Source organism: Peromyscus leucopus, chromosome 9 (genome assembly GCF_004664715.2).
Source record: "Peromyscus leucopus breed LL Stock chromosome 9, UCI_PerLeu_2.1, whole genome shotgun sequence".
Lineage (NCBI taxonomy): Eukaryota > Metazoa > Chordata > Mammalia > Rodentia > Cricetidae > Peromyscus > Peromyscus leucopus.
In genome coordinates this window covers 55,163,332-55,182,825 of record NC_051070.1, presented here as the reverse complement: position 1 = coordinate 55,182,825, position 19,494 = coordinate 55,163,332, and the positions used below count along the sequence as shown (strand labels likewise).

Here is a 19,494-nt window from a genome sequence, read left to right as displayed (position 1 = left end):
CAATACAGCCATCCCTCTATCTCACTTGGTGACTTGGTGTATTTTTCTAATCCAGATGTTTATCCTTTTCCCTTCTTTGTTAGAATTTCTGGAGAGAAAGACCAAGGCACAAGAACAGACAGCTTTGCCCCCCCCCCATGGTGACAGAAATGCAGCAGTCACCCGGGGAGTATCACGGAAATCTGGAGGCTGTTCCGGCCACGAGATTGACTGATTAGGTGTCAGGACACAGGTTCTGCTCACCTCCTCTCCTTCTTCTTCCATGGGGTTTTATGATTTAGAAGGAACAGTGCCCGAGGGAACATATGGGGGCTTGGCTTCTATTTCTAATTCTATCATTCACTTGCTATGTGACTTTGGGCAAAGATCCCTGCCCAAAGACATCTTCCAGGCTATGACCGAGCTGTTCAGCTCCATCAATCCTACCAAGCAACTTCCTGATTGGCTGCTTCCGACTGCCTCACTTCTTTGCCTTGCTCTGCACACACTCAGTAGGAATTATACAAATGCTCCCCAAGGATGGAGCTTTGCAATAATCTCAAGAAGTCTTTTCCATGTAGCTGTTAACTTCTGGGTCCAGACTGAGTGCCAAGTGAACTACCCAGCCATGCATCCTACCCATCCTTACTACCTCTTCCCACTCCGGAAAAGCGTGGCCTGCCTGGCAAAGGTTTGATTTTTTTTTTTTTTTTTTTTAAAGAAAACACTCCAGCACACAGAGCTTGTAATTCACAGATCACACGTCCTGCCTGAGGACGAAACCAGTTTCAACAGGAGACCAAAGGGAGACCAGTTAAACTGTACTTCAGTGCGTGCTACTGCAGTCCTCAATGACGGACTACTCAGAGGTGAGCCTTCATTAGCCTGGAAATAAAACCACAGGTGTGACAAGAAAGGGTGACTCAGCATACCCTGCATGTTCCCTGCCTCCACCTCTCTATTTCACAGTCCTCCACAACTAGAGCAGGCACAAGGCTTTATTTTGGAAGCAACTTTTAAGTGAAGGGAGATCAGTCCTTCCTAGGAATACATGTTAACAATTAAACTCCCTGATTCCACGGTGTGTATTAACTACTCTTTTCACCAGGCTCTTTCCCTTCAGGAAGAAGGAATAGACTCCAGCTCTAAAACGTACAGAAAGAGCAGACTGCCTCAAAAAAAAAACAAACTCACTGGGCTCCTTCTCCACTGGGAAGAGCCCCTGGGCTGCACCCCATTGAGAAAGGTGGTGAATGGTTTGCTTATGTCTCAGGCTTCCCAAACAGTCCTGTATTCGAAAACACTCACTCCACTGTTACCACAATCTTCTCTATTGAGAAAATACCATCACCGTGACTTGGGATACATGGCTGTTTATATTCAAAAAGCAGGGGTGGGCAGATGGCTCAGCATACCTAGTTCTTGCAGAAGATCCTAATTTGGTTTCCGGCACCCACATCAAGAGTTCAACAACCATCTGTGACTCCAGCTTTGGATGGCTGCAAAGCCTCTGACCGCTGAAGGCACCCACATTTACATCCACATACGTACACACGAGCACACATTAAAAAACAAACAAACATAACAACAAATAATCCTTTAAAAGAAAAGGTATGGGGCTGGAGAGATGACTCAGGGGTTAAGAGCACTGGCTGTTCTTCCAGAGGTCCTGAGTTCAATTCCCAGCAACCACATGGTGGCTCACAACCATCTACAATGAGATCTGGCTCCCTCTTCTGGCCTGCAGACAGAACACTCACTGTATACATAATAAATAAATAAATCTTAAAAAAGAAAAGAAAAGGTATATCTAGTCCGGTGTGGTGGTACATACCTATAATTCCAGCACTCATGAGGCTGAGGCAGGAGGATCAGGAGTTTGAGACGTGGATACAAAACTCACTGAGTATAGCTAACTGGTAAGTTCGGTCTCATACAGCTGCAGCCATGTCTAAATCCGAGCGGCATGTCTAACCACATGGCAGGGGGACTTGTATGGATGTGCAAAGAGGTGCCCCTGGAAAGCGAAGGCCAGAGGTCCCCGGCTGTATGTCACAGCTGGGAAACACGAATCTCCTGGGGCAGCAGAGGAGAATAGATGGGAAGTGTCAATTCACCTGCCTGGAGGAATGAAATAATGCCACAGTGGAAAGGGAGCCAGCCATGGTTCACCTCTGCCCCTTCGGCCCCAAGCTGGAAGATGAAGCAACGGCCACAGCTGGGTGGACAGACAAATGCTAGTGTTCTCTGGTGTGATGGAGCTGTCCTTTTCTAAAGTCAATGGCACTTTGGAGATGCAGCGTGCCCAGTGCTGCCATGGACATCCCATGGACCAACTCCCCATGAACATCCCATGGACCAACTCTCACAGTGAATGTTCAAGGCATACATAATATCTAATTTCAATTATAGGAGAGGAGATGAGAGCCCAAAAGGTCAAGGACTTTGCTTAGGCTGCCAGATCAGCTACCAGCCTCCCGAATCTATGTTCTTTCTGCTAAAAGGTTGTTTGTTTTCTGTGACTCTTATTAGCTTTGTGGATTTTTCTGAATATAAAAATGCATACCCTAGCCGGGCAATTGGTGGCCATGTCTTTAATCCCAGCACTTGGGAAGCAGAGGCAGGCAGATCTCCGTGAGTTTGAGACCAGCCTGTTCTACAAAGTGAGTTCCAGGACAGTCAGGACTGTTACACAGAGAAACCCTGTCTCAAAAAAACAAAAACAAAACAAAACAACCCATACCCAGATAGGGAGGTAGCCCTCTAAGAACTGCTTGATCTGTCCAGCCCCAGTATCCACCACCTTGGCCCATCACCAGGTGACCTCACTGATCAAGATGTTTCCTCCTTTCCTGATCAAGCCCTGGAAACGCCCAGTGCCTGAGCCAACCAAGAGGCAGTTCTGCGGGCAATGCTTACCAAGAACTGCTGTGAACATGCACTCCGCATTCTGGAAATATCTGTGCCTCCTAGACCTGAACCTTGATCAAGAAGACTTGCTATCTACAGCAGACGAAATCTAGCCTGCTCCCAACTGCTCAAGGCCACGCTGCCCAAGATGATTACAGGAGAGAAAGGCAGTGGCCTTGGATAAGTGTGGCACACAGAAGCAGTTCCTGTGTTCCTGGCAGCCACAGCTGGGGAGAGGGAAGCTCTGAGTCAAGGCTGTCCAGTGGGAGGGCCATCGGCTGTGGTTGCTACTTCCAACTGGGACAGTATTAACCATCACAGGTTTGCACTGGTGGGGTCCTTGACCTATTATCTGCATGCACAATGCAACACAGTCCTTTTTCATGCTTCCACAGCTTCATGAAGCTAGGATATAAAAATATGTACTCAGAAAGGAAACGAAATTCTGTATCACTTTTACAAGGTGTCAAAATCCTGCAGAAGTTTGGGGATTCTGAATGATTTGCTGATCACAGACCTAGTTTGAACATGGCATGCAGGGGGAAACCCGTTTCTCAGTTAACAGGGGCGTTGGGCTCCTACAGCTTGTTTTCCCCCCATAGCATAAGGTCAACACCCACCAGGAAAAACAGTTGAAATAAGATCAGTAACATACTTTCAGGAGGAAAGAGGGACCATGCGGAGGCTCTTGTGGACAAACAGCATCTACCTTTTCTCCACTCTGGATGAGGGGTCCCGTCTCCTCAATATGGCTGTCTCCCTCCCCATTGTGAGGTATTTCTGATGGTTTCACATTTTATAATTTCTAGAACCAAGAGACAAACATTTCTGGAATAATCCAGTGACCTCATGGCTGGGCTTACGGTTAGTGAGCTGCATTTCTCCCTCCTAGAAAACACTGGAACAACAACATAAATGTCCAATGACACCAGACAGAAATGAGCAGAACCAGGAAGCATAGAGAGACACAGAGTTCCTGGGCATGCTAGAAGTGGTTAATAACATCACTCAGAATACCCAGGAAGCACAGAGAGACACAGAGTTTCTGGGCATCCTAGAGGTGGTTAACAACATCATCAGAATGCCTGATTCAAAGTTGAAAGAAGGAATTCCTGCAGATGTAGCTTCATGGTAGCGTCCTTGCCTAACATGTACAGAGCCCTGGGTTCAGTCCCCAGAACCACAAACTAAAAAACTAATCTATGGGAAGAAATAGATGGGAGTATGAACATAGTAATGTATTAATGTATGCTGGCAGAGCCCACATTTATGTTTACGTAGAATAAAGGAACACATGTGCAGAATCCCAGAACAAAATGCTAAAACACCCGGGGAGGAGAGACTTGGAAACTAGAGATGAGAGGGTGTTCCCCTTTTAATACTTCCCAGTGAAACAGGAGATCTAAGGTTTGCTTCTTTAACATGAGAAAGAAAATCAGAAATTCTGCCTGAGATGAACTGTCAACGCCTTGGGAAAGGGGCTTGGGGAGCCAGGTTAACTCATTGCTGTGGACCGCTCCTCAGTGGATAAGCAGGTATCCCAAACACAATCAGACCCTGAACCAGACAATGACTAAGCACCGCCCACCATCAATGCCTTTCACAGGCAATCAGTAGCAGCTGTAAGGCGTTTACAAGTTATCTAGTCAGATTTCTAAGATGGAAAAAAAAATGTGCTGTCCTCTGAGAGAGAATTGAAAAAAAAAATCAATTAATTCACTTGGCTTTGTACTTAAAACTCAATTCTGCTACTAAATGGGTGGGTGGGGGGTCTCACAAAGGAAATGTTCAAAAGTGCTTATCAGCTCATCACTCTGGAACTGCTGGGGGTGGGGGTGGGGCATTATTGACAGGACAGGTACATGGTCCTATTTCCTCATTCTTGTTTCTCTCCCTCTCTCCCTCCGTCTCCCTGCTCCTCTCCCCCCACACCTCTCTCTCTCTGCTTGTATCTGTCTGTCTGTCTGGTTATGGAACCCAGGGCCTCATGCACACCAGGCAAGCACTCCACCACTGAGCTACACTTCCCACCCTATTTCTTTTCCCCGGGAAACATGTCTTGATCATGTGTGGTTACAAGAGGACACAGTGAAGAAAACGAGCCATAAAGTCATCTCTTAGAGAGACAGAAAAGGTCTTTTTAGTCAGCCTCTCTGTACTTACACAGGACAGAAACAACAGGAACAAAAACTCCTTCCAGAGTACAGGGTAAGGACCCCTTATTTGAAATGATTTGAAATGCCTGGGATGTGAGAAGGTTTTTGCTTTTTTTTTTTTTTTTTTTTTTTTTTTTTCAATTTTTAAAGAAATATTTACATAGACCTAATGAGCTCTCCTAGGGGTGGCACTTACATCTAAATACGAAATTTGTCTATGATTCATCTCTGCCTTCAGCGACAACGGCCTCAACAGAATTCAACACAGTCTCAAGATAATTTTTGTACAGACAGGAAGCTTCACACAAGAGGCCAGGGGTAGGACAGACTTTTCCACATGTGTTATCACGCATGTGCTCAAAATGCTTTGAGTTTTTGAGCATTTTGGATGCTTGAATTTTAGATTAGGACTGGCCATGGTTTGCCTATGATGCAGTTTGAAACATGCGCTGGATGGTTGACATGGCAATGTTAAGAGGTAGTAGGATCCTGAGGAGTGGAGATTAGCGAGAGGGTACTGGAAGCACCAACCTCATTAGGTATCTGGAGAGGGTTCTCATACATGAGGTACCTCTCCATGCTCTGCTTTCCTGTCATGCCATCTGAGTGTTCCTTCACATAGGTACTGCTACTGTGACACCATCCACCACAAGGTACCTGCCAGAGTTGAACCAACTCCTATCATCAGGCCCTTGAGCCTCAAGGACTGTGGTATAAAGATGTCTCCTTTCTTTGTAAGCTGCTCTCCCTCAGGTATTTCATTACAACATCAGAACGTAGCCAATGCAGGACACTCAGCCTGTACTTACCTCATACATTTCTCCACTCAACCATTTCCACAAAGAACATTAAGGAAGAAACCCATGTCCATGCAATTTCTCACCCATCAACCCTCTATATCCACCACGAAGCAATCAATTAACCAGAACGGGAGTGCTTTCAATGTCAGTACCAGTTGATCAATGGAGGCCACAGGAATGACAGCCGTATCCTTCCCTTCCCAGAGTGTGTGATTTAGGGGCTCAGAGTTAGTGCTCTCATCAACTAAGTCTGAAGAGATCAAAAGACCACCTTCAATATGAGCATAACGTCCCAAGGGCCAGACCATGCATTCAGCAGTAAGTGTTCGATGGTCCAGAAGGGAACATTAAGGATCAGTTTGTTTAGAAGACACATTATGAAAAAGAAAGAACACAAATGAGGCTTTGAAGATTGGGTAGGCAGAGAAGTGCCACGTGCTTTCCCCACAAAGGGTTGGTGATTTCCAAGGTTAAGATTTACCCTGGAATACACAGCCCTGAATGGAATGAAATTCTGTGTGAACGCTTAGGACTGGCCCTGGAATGAGGTCTGGTTACTGCTTTAGTACAAGGACAAGAATGGGGGTATCCCTGTAACTTAATCAGACTGGCCACATAAAGAAAAGAGAATGACTCCCGGGTCCAGCTATCTAGCCTAAAGACTCATGAACTTCTTCACATGTCTAGTCAGAGAATACATTACTCACCATATGACTTCCTTGTTACCCACAGAAGCCTGGAAGTCCCCTAAATAGACGAGACCCACTGGTGCTCACCAGTAAAAGCCTCCTCCTGAGAAGCAACATTAGTCGTGGGTTCCAGGGTTAAGGGAAGCTTTTTTTAAGACTAGAGAAGAGTCTGTCATGCTGGTAATGGACTTTGAGTGTCTTGTGCACTTGCAAAATGGCCGTTTCTATTCTGATGATGTTGAACGCTGTGAGTCCCAGGCCCTAGTCCCATTGCAGGGCAGCTGTGTTTAAAGAGAAGATGCTCCCTGACTCAGTTTAGAGCAAAACTAAGGAGCTAATGTGGCAATGGCTTTCTTGGTAGTGAACAGCACATGGTGAGACACACAGTTTGTACATGTCTTGTCTTCTGGGCTCTCTCTCTCTTCATATGAAGCCACAGGAGTTCCATCATGAGCCTCCATGTTAATGTTCTTACACCCACCTCCCAAGTCTTCTCCTCTAAGCACTACAACTGGATTAAATTTCCACCTATGTAAGATTTTCTTTCCTAATTCTGTTTATTCATTTCCTTGGGGCAGGGCATGCACACCACAATATACGTAAGGAGGTCAGAGAACAACGTACAGAAGTTGGCTCTTTCCTTCCGTCATGTGGATCCAGAGGACTCAACTAAGATTGTCAGGCTGGGATGCAAGTGCCTTTACTTGGTGAGCCATTTCTGGGTCCCAGCCTTCATCCTCTCAATGCCTCACAATGGATTCAACTCTAACATGAACTTCAGAAGGGACAGATTACATTTAAACCACAAAGTCCCAGTTGTAAACACACATACAACTCATAATAGTGGTTGTCACACAGAGAATACTCCTGTACACATAGAATCCTATGAGATTTCCCGCTGAACTAGCATTTTGTATTAGCATCCTGAGATCCAAACAGTGGGGGGAGAGAATATTTAAGTGAGCCTGACCTTAGCTTATCACTATATATGGTTCAGAGTCTACAAGGTCCACTGGTCATGGTTATAAATGCCCCCTTCAGAAGGCTGAGCACTATGGTGTTTATAAATGTCTATTTGTTGGCATAGATAGAGATGCTAACAGCAAGTGCCTTGGGTTTCTGCTAGAATAATAACAGCTGTAACTTCATCTTTTTTATAGCCATGTGGTGAGGGTTCATGGCTTAAGGCACCCAAGAAGGCCTTGGTGAACATTTGCAGTTATAACTCATTATTACTTTCACAATCAGCAAGAGTGAATTATGATCACACCCACTTCCCTCTATAATCTCTTTATCAGTGGCCCAACTCTGGGGAAATGAGAATCAGCTGGCTTCCAGCATCGTGGGCTCTAGGGAAGGCTCATCTCGCTCAATGCAGAAGATGGCTCTGCAGTCTTAACAGTCAGACTGAGGGTCCAGAAATGGTACCCAAGACCACCACTAGGGGGGCCCCAGGAGAAGCTTACCACATAGAGCTTGCGCCAGATGACGGCCCATTCTCGTAGAGTATTCGTGAGTTCCTGAACCAGCGGCAACTCCCCAGGAATCACAGTTTCATGCTGCCTACAGGGAATCAAAGAGATGTACACTTTACTGCACATGATAGGAGTTGCCTCTCCCAATCAACATACTCTTGACAATCAAAGGCAGGAATGTGGCTGCTGTGGTTTGAAATAAATCCATCTGCCTCTGAAGGGCTGTACAGTTTGGAGAACTTGAACACAGGTAAACATGAGCCAAAACGCAAGGAACTGAGAACAGCACAATCTATAAACTAAGCTGAGTTTTTGCATGGCAAAACTAGACTCTACTTCCCCATGTTAAATCTCTCTGAAAGTGACAATGACCAAGCTGTGTAATAGCTGGTTCAACTGGGCAGCTGCTCCATTTTGTAGAGAGGTACATGGCATGTGATCTCACTCAAAGATCTGTTTGCAAGGATTGATCCACGTCCTCTTCTAGAAAGGACTGGGTCTTCTTCTCATCTGTTGCTTCTCAACATGGAAAATGGAAACAAACCAACATCCTCATTCTCAGTAGGGCTTAACTGCATTTACTCACATAAATTATCCCTGGAGTTCCTACAATTATCAACAGGAGAAAGATAGTAAAGGCATGCAAACACGCAGGGAAGAGCAAGAGGACCACCGTGCGAACATGCAAGCATAGGATGGAGCGAAGTGTGAAGTTCAGGTCAAGTAACGCGATACATTAGGGCAAATGTGACCCATGAACCATCTGTGACACACTAGCTTTGGAAAGTTGCAGGTGGTCCCTGACTTAGGAGAGTCTGATTTTGCAACTCTTAGATGTTTGGGAAGTATACACTCACAGGTGCTGTTTTTTCACTTCTGCAGTGTTGAACGTATTACAGGAAGACTATGCTACCCTATTGAAAAACAGGCTTTGGGTTAGAGAATTTTGCCCAACTGTCAGCTAACGTAAGTGTTCTGAGTACACTGGAGGTGGCTGGGCGAGGGTATGTTAGGTGAAATAAATGCATTTCTTATTGTTCTTTTTTATTAGCACATATAATTGTATAAAATGATGGACTTTCCTGTGATGCCTACTTGTGACATTTTTAACTCTGGTGGGTTTATAAGGAGGTAACCACAAGTCCAGGAGCATCTGTATCTATCTGCTGACTGAGTACCAGTTAACTGAGCATCCCATCTTTCACCTGGCAGATCCAGTTAGAAGAGAGTTCCTACTTTGCCTTCACAAGTGACATTCGGAGGCTGCCCAGGAACGCCCCCCTGGGAAGAGGATTCCTCAAGGAGGTAGGCGAGAATAGTTACTAGTGCTGGTTCTGCTGTGGACGACCTGCGAGAATTTAAGCATGCCTCTACCTCTTGTCTTAAAAGAAGTATACACTCACAGGTGCTGTTTTTTCACTTCTGCAGTGTTGAACGTATTACATGAAGACTATGCTACCCTATCGAAAAACAGGCTTTGGTTAGATGATTTTGGGGGTGCTGAGCTTAGGACTTCTCAAAGATGTTCATCTCGCTTAGAGGTTCCAGGATTCTGTGACGGCCTCCCTGGCACCAGGAGGCCAGTTTTTACTTTCTTAATTCTCTCTTCCCACTCCAAGTGTCCTGTTTTCCTTAGTGGCCACAGAGTCAGGACACTGCAGGACAAATGCCATGGTCAGGAAATGAGTGCTCAAAACGACACAGCACAGCCCCATACACGGCTTCCCTGGTATCTCACCCAAGCCCACCACCAGCGCTTTCCTCCAGGAAGCTGTGAAAACTCTGAGGAGTACTTGCAACTAAGTGATACGTTCCAGGTTGAGAGTTAAGGGCAGACTGATGTCTCCCTTCCCTGGAGGTTCACATGGACTCACATTCACATACACAGTGAGCAGTCAGGAACTCCGAGGGGAAGTGGAAGGCCCTCAGAGTTCACCACTGCTGTCTTTACTATTCTGGGGAAGAGTGTCCAGGAGGAACAAGTACAGAAAGAGAAGACAGAAAGAGGAACTATATGAGGCAAGGGAAACCAATGACAGGAGAAGGACATCAACGGGTGTAGGACATTCTTTCATGGTCATCTCACATCTTCATCACTTTATAGTGGTCTTCCTGGGTTGGCACTTACCCTCCATCTTCTACAGTTGCCTCTTTCAAGTGGATGTATGTTTCAGGGAAAATACCCTACAGAAAGAAAACTCTTGTTATACAGCCATTAAAAACAATCTCAAAGTCAAGAGCATAAATATTTCAAGGAGGGTTATGCCCACCTCGACAAAAGGAAATTCCCAACTGGGTTTCAGGGCATCACTTATCATGACCAACTATATTTCAACGAAGGAAGGATGGAAATACTGAAATAGTAGAAATTAAGATTTGGGCTCACGATGCATAAGATGTTTTGAAAATAAAAAGGCAAAATGCCCCATCAGCTCAGAAATCCAACAATGGCAAGCAATGTAATACTGAGAACCTAGAATCTTTACAGAGCCAACATGCCGTGATGTATCCATTAAAGGGCCCCTCATGAGTGAGATGGAATCACTAACATTTAAGTAGCTTCCTACAATAATTCTTGTCAGCACTTTTATTGAAGACTAACTGCAAATCATTAGTTACCTAATCATTTTCACCCTTCATAGTCTCCAATTGTTCTCCATTTTGTAACCCCAAGAGGCATTTCTACTTTCTACATCAGTATTAGGACATTGCTCACTATCGACAATAAGAAAAAAAAAAGTCCCAAGGGAAGGGCACAAAACCACTGGGTGGGAACTAGAGAGTTGCAGAGAAGATTTCTCAGTAGGCTAGAACCGTCCACAGAGTTCTCTTGAATACTAAAGCTTGTGTCTCCTTGTGCAACACCCTCAAGATGCCACACGGGGAATGAGTCATTGAGCCTTGCTTTCGAATAGTTCACATGGCAGAGCAGACGAACTAGCTGGCATCTTGGGTCAATTACTCCTAGCCTTGCTCAGGGGAGGGCTGGCATGATCTCTGTGGACATTAAATGTCAGAGACTGCTGGCCACACACAGGTGGTGGTGGAGATAGCCCACAGTCCACAGGACCATAGTTGAAAATGTGCATGCACTCATAATCCTTAACAGGACAAGAAACCAGGAACTTTGACAGTGGTTGCTCCTGTGGCCAATTTCATATGCTAAATTTGTCTATGCAATGTTCTCTCTTTCTTCATCCTTCACCAATAAAACAAGAAATGGTCAGAACTTTGGGGACTAAGCTGATCTCAGCATGGGTGACGGCAGAGGGGCCCTATAACTGCTTTAGGCAGAAGCAAAGGGTCCCATCTCTTCAACCAGACAGGGTGATGTACTAGTGAAAACGTACAGTGCCAGTCCCTCTACTGATGAGACCACACACACACACACACACACACACACACACACACACACACACACACAGAGAGAGAGAGAGAGAGAGAGAGAGAGAGAGGTGTGACCTTGAGTTTCTTCAAGTGTATAGGATACAGAGTGATTAGGGGAGACCGATTAAGCAGCAATAAAAACAAACACAAATTCAATGTAACACTGTAGACACCAGGTCACTGTTGATATCTAAAAGAGGAACAACTATGATGTGATATGGAGAGAGCAACAGTGACTAACAATCACTTCCACACACTATCATAAGGGGTTTTCGTGGATTTATCTGTATTTGTTTTCATTGTTCTTTTATTTCATTGTCAATCCATTGTAACACGAATCTTAAACAGTCTTATTAATAAAAAACAAAAACAAAAACTCAGGAGCCAGGTACTGGGGTGATTTATGAAAGATCAGAGAAGCAGAACAAGCCACAGCCAACCTCACCTCGACAACCCCTCATCCGGTCCTGTTTCGTCAGACTGGAAGCCTCTGAGTCCTCATCCGAATGGATCTCAGCTAAACTGCTGCTAAAAGCCTAAAAACTTAAAAATCTCTAGTTCCTTGTCCTCACGCCTTATATACCTTTCTGCTTCCTGCCATCACTTCCTGGGATTAAAGGCATGTGCCTTTCCCAAGGAAGACATGAGATCTCAAGTGCTGGGATTACAGGTGTGTGTCACCATGCCTGGTTGTTTCCAGTATGGCCCTGAATTCACAGAGATCTGGAGGGATCTCTGCCTCTGGAATGTTAGAATTAAACTGCCTGACCTTTATGTTTAATATAGAGGTTGTTCTGTTCTTCCAACCCCCAGATAAGTTTATTGGGGTGTACAATATATCAACCACATTTCCCCTTTTTTGTTTAAAATTTAAAAAAAGTACATACAACAAGTATATACAACATATAGAGTCAAGAATTACATTAACAATGTCTAGTCCAGGCCGGGCAGTGGTGGTTCACGCCTTTAATCCCAGCACTCGGGAGGCAGGGCCAGGCGGATCTCTGTGAGTTCAAGGCCAGCCTGGGCTACGAAGTGAGTTCCAGGAAAGGCGCAAAGCTACACAGAGAAACTCTATCTCAAAAAACCAAAAGAAACCAACAAAAAACAAACAAACAAAAATGTCTAGTCCATTAACATGTGACAGATTCAGACAAAAAAACTCCATTATATACATTAACAATGTCCAATCCATTAACATTTGACAAATCCAGACAATTTTCATAACTTATACTATTTAAAACAAGTAATTCCTTTTTAAAAATAGATTCAAAAATCTACCTTTTTATCTTATCATATCCATATTCTCTCTTTTTTCTTTTCTGAGTAGATTCAAAAATCGACATTTTATCTTATCATTTCTGTATCTTCCCTTTTTTCTTTTCCAGAGTAGATTCAATAATCTACCCTTTTCTATATCCTCCTTTTTCTTTCTTTAAACAAGTACTCTGTATCTATCCATGATCGAATACTCACCCATTACAGAACCTGCCCAATTAGAGAACTCTGATGTATAATACTTCTCTGTTTTAATTCTCAGCTTTAATATATTTAATTGACCGTATCTGAATGTCTTCTTCCTATTGAAATTATTTGGAAGCAGTCATATTTTTAATCTAAGGGGAAAAAAACTTCATGGACACATAATGCTTGCCTCTCTATTCATGAGGTAGAGTGGTCTCAATGCACATACAATGTATAACTGGAGCAGGCATAAGCACTGCCTTAAAACGAAACTGGGTTTGGAGAGGTGGGTCACTTGGTCAAGTACTTGCCGTGTAGTCATGAGGAGCTGTGCTGAATCCCCAGAGCTCACACAAAGCTGGGCTTGATGGTCAAGCCTGTCATCTCAGAGCTAGGGAGTCAGGGAGAGGCAGAACACTGGGGCTGGCTGGCCAGTCCAGCTGAAGTAGTGAATTCCATGCCAGTGAGAGAACACGTCTCAAAAATGGAAAAGGGGTTGGAGAGGAGTGATCAGCTGAAAGTAGAAGTTATGGGCCAACAAGATGGCTCAGTGGGAAAAGGTGCTTGCTGCCAGCCTTGACAACCCTAGTTTGAATCCCAGGACCCACATGGTGGAAACAGAGAATTGACTCCTGCAAATTGTTCTCTGACCTCCACTTTCATGCTATGGCACATGAGCAAGCGTGTGCATGTGCACACATGCATAAACACAAAAAGAGATGAATGTACTAAAAAGCTTTTAAGTATACAAAAAAGTAATAGTTACAAATTTAAAATAAGCTGTAACATTGCTGAGGCTAGCACGCAGCTCTAAAGCAGGACATGTTTAAGATATGGAAGGTTTAATACTAGGAACCAGCCAACCACACAAACAAACAAACAAACAAAAATCCCCAAAAACCCCAAATGTAACACTGCTAATCCCAAGAAAAATTCTGGCAAAATATTTTTCAAATCAAGAAGGTAAAAAAAAAAAAAAAAAAGCTTCTGAATTGATAGTGACTGGGCTGAGCTGGTCCCTGGGAGCCAGTCATGATACTGGTCCTCAGAAACATAAACAGATGAGGACTTTGAGACACTGATGCTGACCAGGGCAGAAAATCTACACAGGTATGCAGGCACAAGGTGCTGCTATCCAGAGTCCGTTCATTTGGTGAGCTTACTGCTCTGTCATCCACAGCATCATTGTGCCATGGTGGCACTTGGCCATTTGTAGCCATTTAGTGTCTCTGGTAAGGCCAGGGCCAACTGATGTCTCTCGGTTCTGCCTTCCTCTTCTCAATGTAGCCTACTCACTTGAATAAATTCCAGCTAATGATTTTCTCTCTGTTATCCTGTCCACACACCCGCAGCCCTGCCAAGATGAATGATCAATTCTTTCAAGGCTCTAGTCTTCCTCAATTTGCAAAGCCACTCGCTCCCTTTTATCACCGAGCCAAATGGGTAAGTTGGCTTATAAACGACACCAATAATTTCCATGCAAACAATTGTCCTTTCAAATGGCTCTTCCCCCAAGACAGGAAAAGGAGGAATCAGCAGAGGAGAGGATTTCTATCAGGCTACATCTCTTAATGAAGGGGTGTCACACTCAGCAAAAATTCAAGACTGAGGCCTTTAATTCCATCTTTGTTTCTTGGATCTCCACAAAGAAAGATAATTTAGTGTTAAAAAAAAAAAAACAAACAAAAAACCAATGCACAATAATTGTGCCAAATTCTGTTCAGGTTTTTCTTTATCAAGGGACAGAGGAGCTCTTACTGAAATAGTTTTCTCCAAAAGGTGAAGTTTTCAAGCTTACAGGGTTTTGTTTGCTTGTTTGTTTGGTTTGGTTTTTTGAGACAGGGTTTTTCTGTGTAACAGTCCTGGCTGTCCTGGAACTCACTTTGTAGATCAGGCTGCCTGGCCTTGAACTCACTGAGATCCACCTGCCTCTGCATCCCATGTGCTGGAACTAAAGGCATGCACCACCACCACCCAGCCTATGCTTACAGGTTTTAAAGAACATTTTAATTAAGAACAAGAACAACAAAAACCCAGCCATATTACAAACACACACACATCCCTCAGATGTTAACTGAGTCAGACCAGAGGGCACCACTGGCTGGATGGATGCAGACATATCAGGAAAGTAGAGAATGCCTTAGAAAGCAAGGACTTCTTTGCTGGAACAAATCCTTGTGTAGGGTAAAGGTCTGGGACCATGTTTTAACAGTAACTACTGGGTTTGGCTGTTATTTTTGTTATTGTTATTGCAGTGGTGGTGGTGAGATCAAACCCAGGGCCTCTTGTGTACTAGGCAAATGCCTGCCATTCAAATAATTGGCTTGTCTTAGTCTCCTAAGTATCTGGGACAACAGGAGTGTACGCCCAGGCCCAGCCATCCTTGGTATTCCATATGATTTGTTGGAGAAGTTTTCTGTTCACTTTTTTACATACTAAATTTAAAAAGGAAGGGACTGAGAATTAAGTGACCCAGGTGGGGGGTGGGGGGGCGGCGCGGGGGTGGGGGGGGGGAAATAGGCCACAGAACTCTGGTGGAGGTCAGGGGACAACTTTCAGGAGTTGGTTCTCTCCTCCTAGTGTGAGATCCCAGGCTTGAACTCAGGTCCCTGAGTCTGTACGGCAGGCCCTCACCCACGGAGCCACCTTGCCACCCAGAAGTGTTAACTCTTACTGTTTCCTGAAAACTCAACCTCCACAACTGTGAGTAAAAATAAGTACTAACAGGGCTCACCCCACCCACAGCAGGAGGGAGTGTGCCAGGCAGGCAGCGGCTTCCCTGAGGCCTTCAATCTAGTCCTCTCATCACGCCAGCACATCGGACTGCTACCCGGGTCTCCACTGGACACTGGGGATGCTGACGTCAGCAAGAGAAGTGGAACAACTCGGATGGAAATGGCATGTGGCGCAGGACTCTGACTGTGGGCAGAGACGCTGCTCCGCCAGGGCACGGCAGGGACAAGGGGGCTCACACCAGGGGGACGTGGCACCTGCAGGGACAGCCAATGTTCCTTTGTTTTGTTAGACTATGAAAAAGTGACTCAAGTGTGTGTGTGTGTGTGTGTGTGTGTGTGTGTGTGTGTGTGTGTATACAAGTGTGCAGACACCAAGACTGAAGAGTCACCAACTGCAGCCTCACTCGCCTTTGGGTTTCCATGGCCTCTACCAGGCAGGCAGGCAGGCAGGCAGGCAGGCGTGCGAAGGCTCTGTGTTCTTCTGAGATTTGGCGGTTTCACGGGCCAATCTGCGTGGGGACTACGTCTGGCCCGTGCTGTGGTCCAAGAGTGAAAACTGTGGATTTTTCTACCCTTTCTGCCCTGACAAATTCAAGGGTTTTCCCTCCCCCTCTGCTATTGGCACGCGAGCAAACTGTGAAATAGGAAAGCCCTATCAACTCCGTTCTTACAAAAGAGAGTGCTGGCACATCACACTGCCCCAGCGAGAGCCATCAAAGGAAAAAGCGCTGATGGGCTCCAAAGCAAATCCAGGAGCAGTAACAGGGCCACTGGCCTTTCTTTAGTTTGATGATGAGCTGCCCTGACAAGGGGAAAGGAAGCCATCCAGGCCAGGGTCTCACAAACTCTGCCTGAGTCAGAAGAAACACGCTTCCAGTCTAGTACTAAACAGAAAAACACAATGAAAAGCATGAACCACATAAACATGAATACCCGAGGTAAATGTGTCCTAAGTCTCTCTGTTGTTCAGTTCTGTTCTCTGTTACACATGTTGGTTCTACTCTGCTGAAATGACTCCATGTTACTCCGTGGGCCTCACAGATTGAAGTCACTACTCTGGTTCGATGGATGAATCGGGCGACAGGCAGCATCAGGCTGGGCAGTGAAGAATTGGACGTAAAGGAAGCAGGGAGATGTGGGTCCTGTCCCTTCCTCCCTGACAGCGGCCCCTAGGGCACTGTCACTCTCCTGCCGCCTTATTCAGCTTCAGGAAGGGTAGACAGCAGGAAGTCGTGGCCTTTTCTTGAATCAGCTCCCAGGAAACATAGCCATGGAACTTACGCTATTCCTCTTGAGCACAGGGGTCAAGGTATTTGTTTTCAGATCAAAGGAAGAGTCACAGAAAGGAAGGCAAACTAGCGCTAGAAAGAGCAGATAAAGGGATCTCACAACACAACAGAGGACTAGCGGGCAGTCAAAGGAACGAAGAAATGGAACAGCGTGCCATACCTTTTTAGATTTGTTCTGGAGAGCATATCCTCTGTACCAGCCTGGGGAAGGGAGGGGAGAACACAAAGCATGTTATGTTTTCTGGGAGAACAAAAGGACATCAGCAGCATACACTCACATGTTCTATCAGCAATCCTGAGATGGACACCAAAAGATCAGTACCTATGAGGCTTTAGACAGGCGGTTCTCAACCTGTGGGTCGCAGCCCCTTTGGGGTCAGGTGACCCCTTTCCCAGGGGTCACCAAAGACCACTGGGACACAGATATTTTCATTATGATTCAATAATCAAAATTACAGTTATGAAGCAGCAACGGAAATAATTTTATGGTGGTGGTGGTGGTGGGGTCCCCACAACATGAGGAACGAACGGTATTAAAGGGTCGCGGCATTAGGAAGGTTGAGAACCACTGCCTGAGACTGTCAACCATTCCACTTATTGCCCAGTAAAGATCTGTTTTACAGTCACATTCTCTCACTAACCACAAGACTTGAAATTTGCACAGAGGGGGCTGAAGAGATGACTCAGCAGTTAGGAGCATTTGTTGCTCTCATGGAGGACCTGGCCTGAGCCTTCCAAGTGCCGAGATAACAAGAATACACCATATACCATACTAGGTTTTAATTCTTTTGTAAAACTCCATGAAGGTATTTATATACAGACATTTTCCCATTTATCACAGACTCCACAACTTAAGGTGCCCATAAACAAGTATTTTATATTAAAAACAGCTGAACACTGGGTTTTTCTTACAGCCACGCCCATCAAAGGCATCGATGTACTCACTGGTCATCTTGCCTCAGGAAATCCTACTGTGAATTAGTATTATGTAAGGAGACAGTAAGTAGATGCACTCTATAGTTAGAACTACAGACGTCTGCCAGTAGGCCTCTAGAGCATAAGAACCCTGTGGAAGACTGAGAAAGAAGGGGAGGAAGGACTGTGGAAGCCAGAGAGGCTGAGGACAGCAAGAGAACATGGCTCACAGAATCAACTAAGAAGGGCTCACAGGGGTCCACAGGGACTGATGTGGCCGTGATGGCGTCTGCATGGGTCTGCATTAATTAGGTCCTCTGCATACATGCTGTGGTTGTTTAGCTTGAGGTTTTTATGGGATTCCTAACAGTGGGAGTGAGGTGTCTCTGACTCTTCTGCCTCCTCCTGGAACCTTCCTCCTCCTACTGGGTTGCCTCGCCCAGCCCTGCTATGAGGGTTTGGGCCTGGTCTTACTGCATCTTGTTAGGCTGTGTTGGGTTGCTGTCCCTGGGAGGCCTGCTCTTTTCTGATGGGAAATGGAGGAGCAGTAGATCTGGGGGGTGGGGGGAAGTGAAGGGAAGGGAGGCTGTGGTCAGGATGTAATGTATCAGAGAAGAGTAAAAACAAACAAACAAAAAAGATACCAACAGGAAAATAGTTTCATAATCTCTGTTTTTGTGTGTTACAAGTAGAAAATTGAGTTTACCTCTTTGGTTACAGATTAAATAACACTTTCACAAATTTTAAATTATCAGTGAAACTAAAAAATATAAAGAATTTGCTATGTGTCACAAAGGATGTGGAAGTAGGGCTTTGGTATAGAATTACAGTCTGCATCAAGGCTACATGGTTGAGAAAAAAAAAAAAATCTCTTTACAAAAACACCAGCCTCAACTTAGGAAGCCAATGTACAGGCAATCAGGTTAGGCTAGAACACACTGAACATTCCTCCCATGACTCAGCAATCTATGCCCTTCCATACTCTTGGTTCTGCTAAGATATGAAAACAGTCTTGCGTGAATGGCTGTCTTTGGTTCTGCTAAGATATGAAAACAGTCTCATGTGAATGGCTGGCATTTGCATCACCCTGGATGGATAAAGGTCAGAGCTGGAGGCCATGCTGAGGAAGAACAGTTGAGGCAGTTTTCACTTTTCAAGCCATATAAAACTAAGAAATCACAATAGACTTGGACCCGCTTCCCTGGAAGAATGTATCTGCATGCATAAAAATGGTGCTTTACACAGCCATTCATCACAAAAAATATGTTTCCTAAACCTGTTATCTTGAGGGGAAAAAGATTTCCATACAACCCTTCTAGCTTCTCTCTAGAATCATAGTGTATGTATAACTGCTAAGAAAAAAAGCACAAAATTATTATTCTGGACTTGTCAAAGTGAACACTCATTTTCCTTGGCAGCAAGTACAGTAAGCACCTAATCTACATCTGGGAGCTTGATCACATTCCTAGTGTCAGAACACTAAGAATGCAGCTACTAATGATTGCTAATAATTCCCAAGGCTATGATCACAGGTGTTTGCTATTCCTATATCATAAACCTGGGTTGCAATACAAATAAGAACACGGTTTTCCCATTAATCCTCAATAGTTAGTGTTAAACAGTCCTAATTAAATAGAGTTTGCCGTTAGGTTTCAGGAACACATCATGATGCAAAGAGGCCGTGGGCGGTGTATC

The 19,494-nt window shown here is 44.8% G+C and overlaps 1 protein-coding gene across 1 annotated transcript in view; it reads right to left on the bottom strand.

Moving 5' to 3' along the window:
• Positions 1-19,494, bottom strand: part of Dock5 (dedicator of cytokinesis 5) — a 192,667-nt gene that overhangs the window by 102,973 nt on the left and 70,200 nt on the right. Inside the window, exons 3-5 of the mRNA XM_028883189.2 lie at positions 17,045-17,085; positions 10,138-10,193; positions 8,001-8,097 (exon numbers count right to left, since the gene is read on the bottom strand). Of these exons, the coding sequence (XP_028739022.1) occupies positions 8,001-8,097; positions 10,138-10,193; positions 17,045-17,085 (194 nt within the window). The remainder of the gene's footprint in view (positions 1-8,000; positions 8,098-10,137; positions 10,194-17,044; positions 17,086-19,494) is intronic.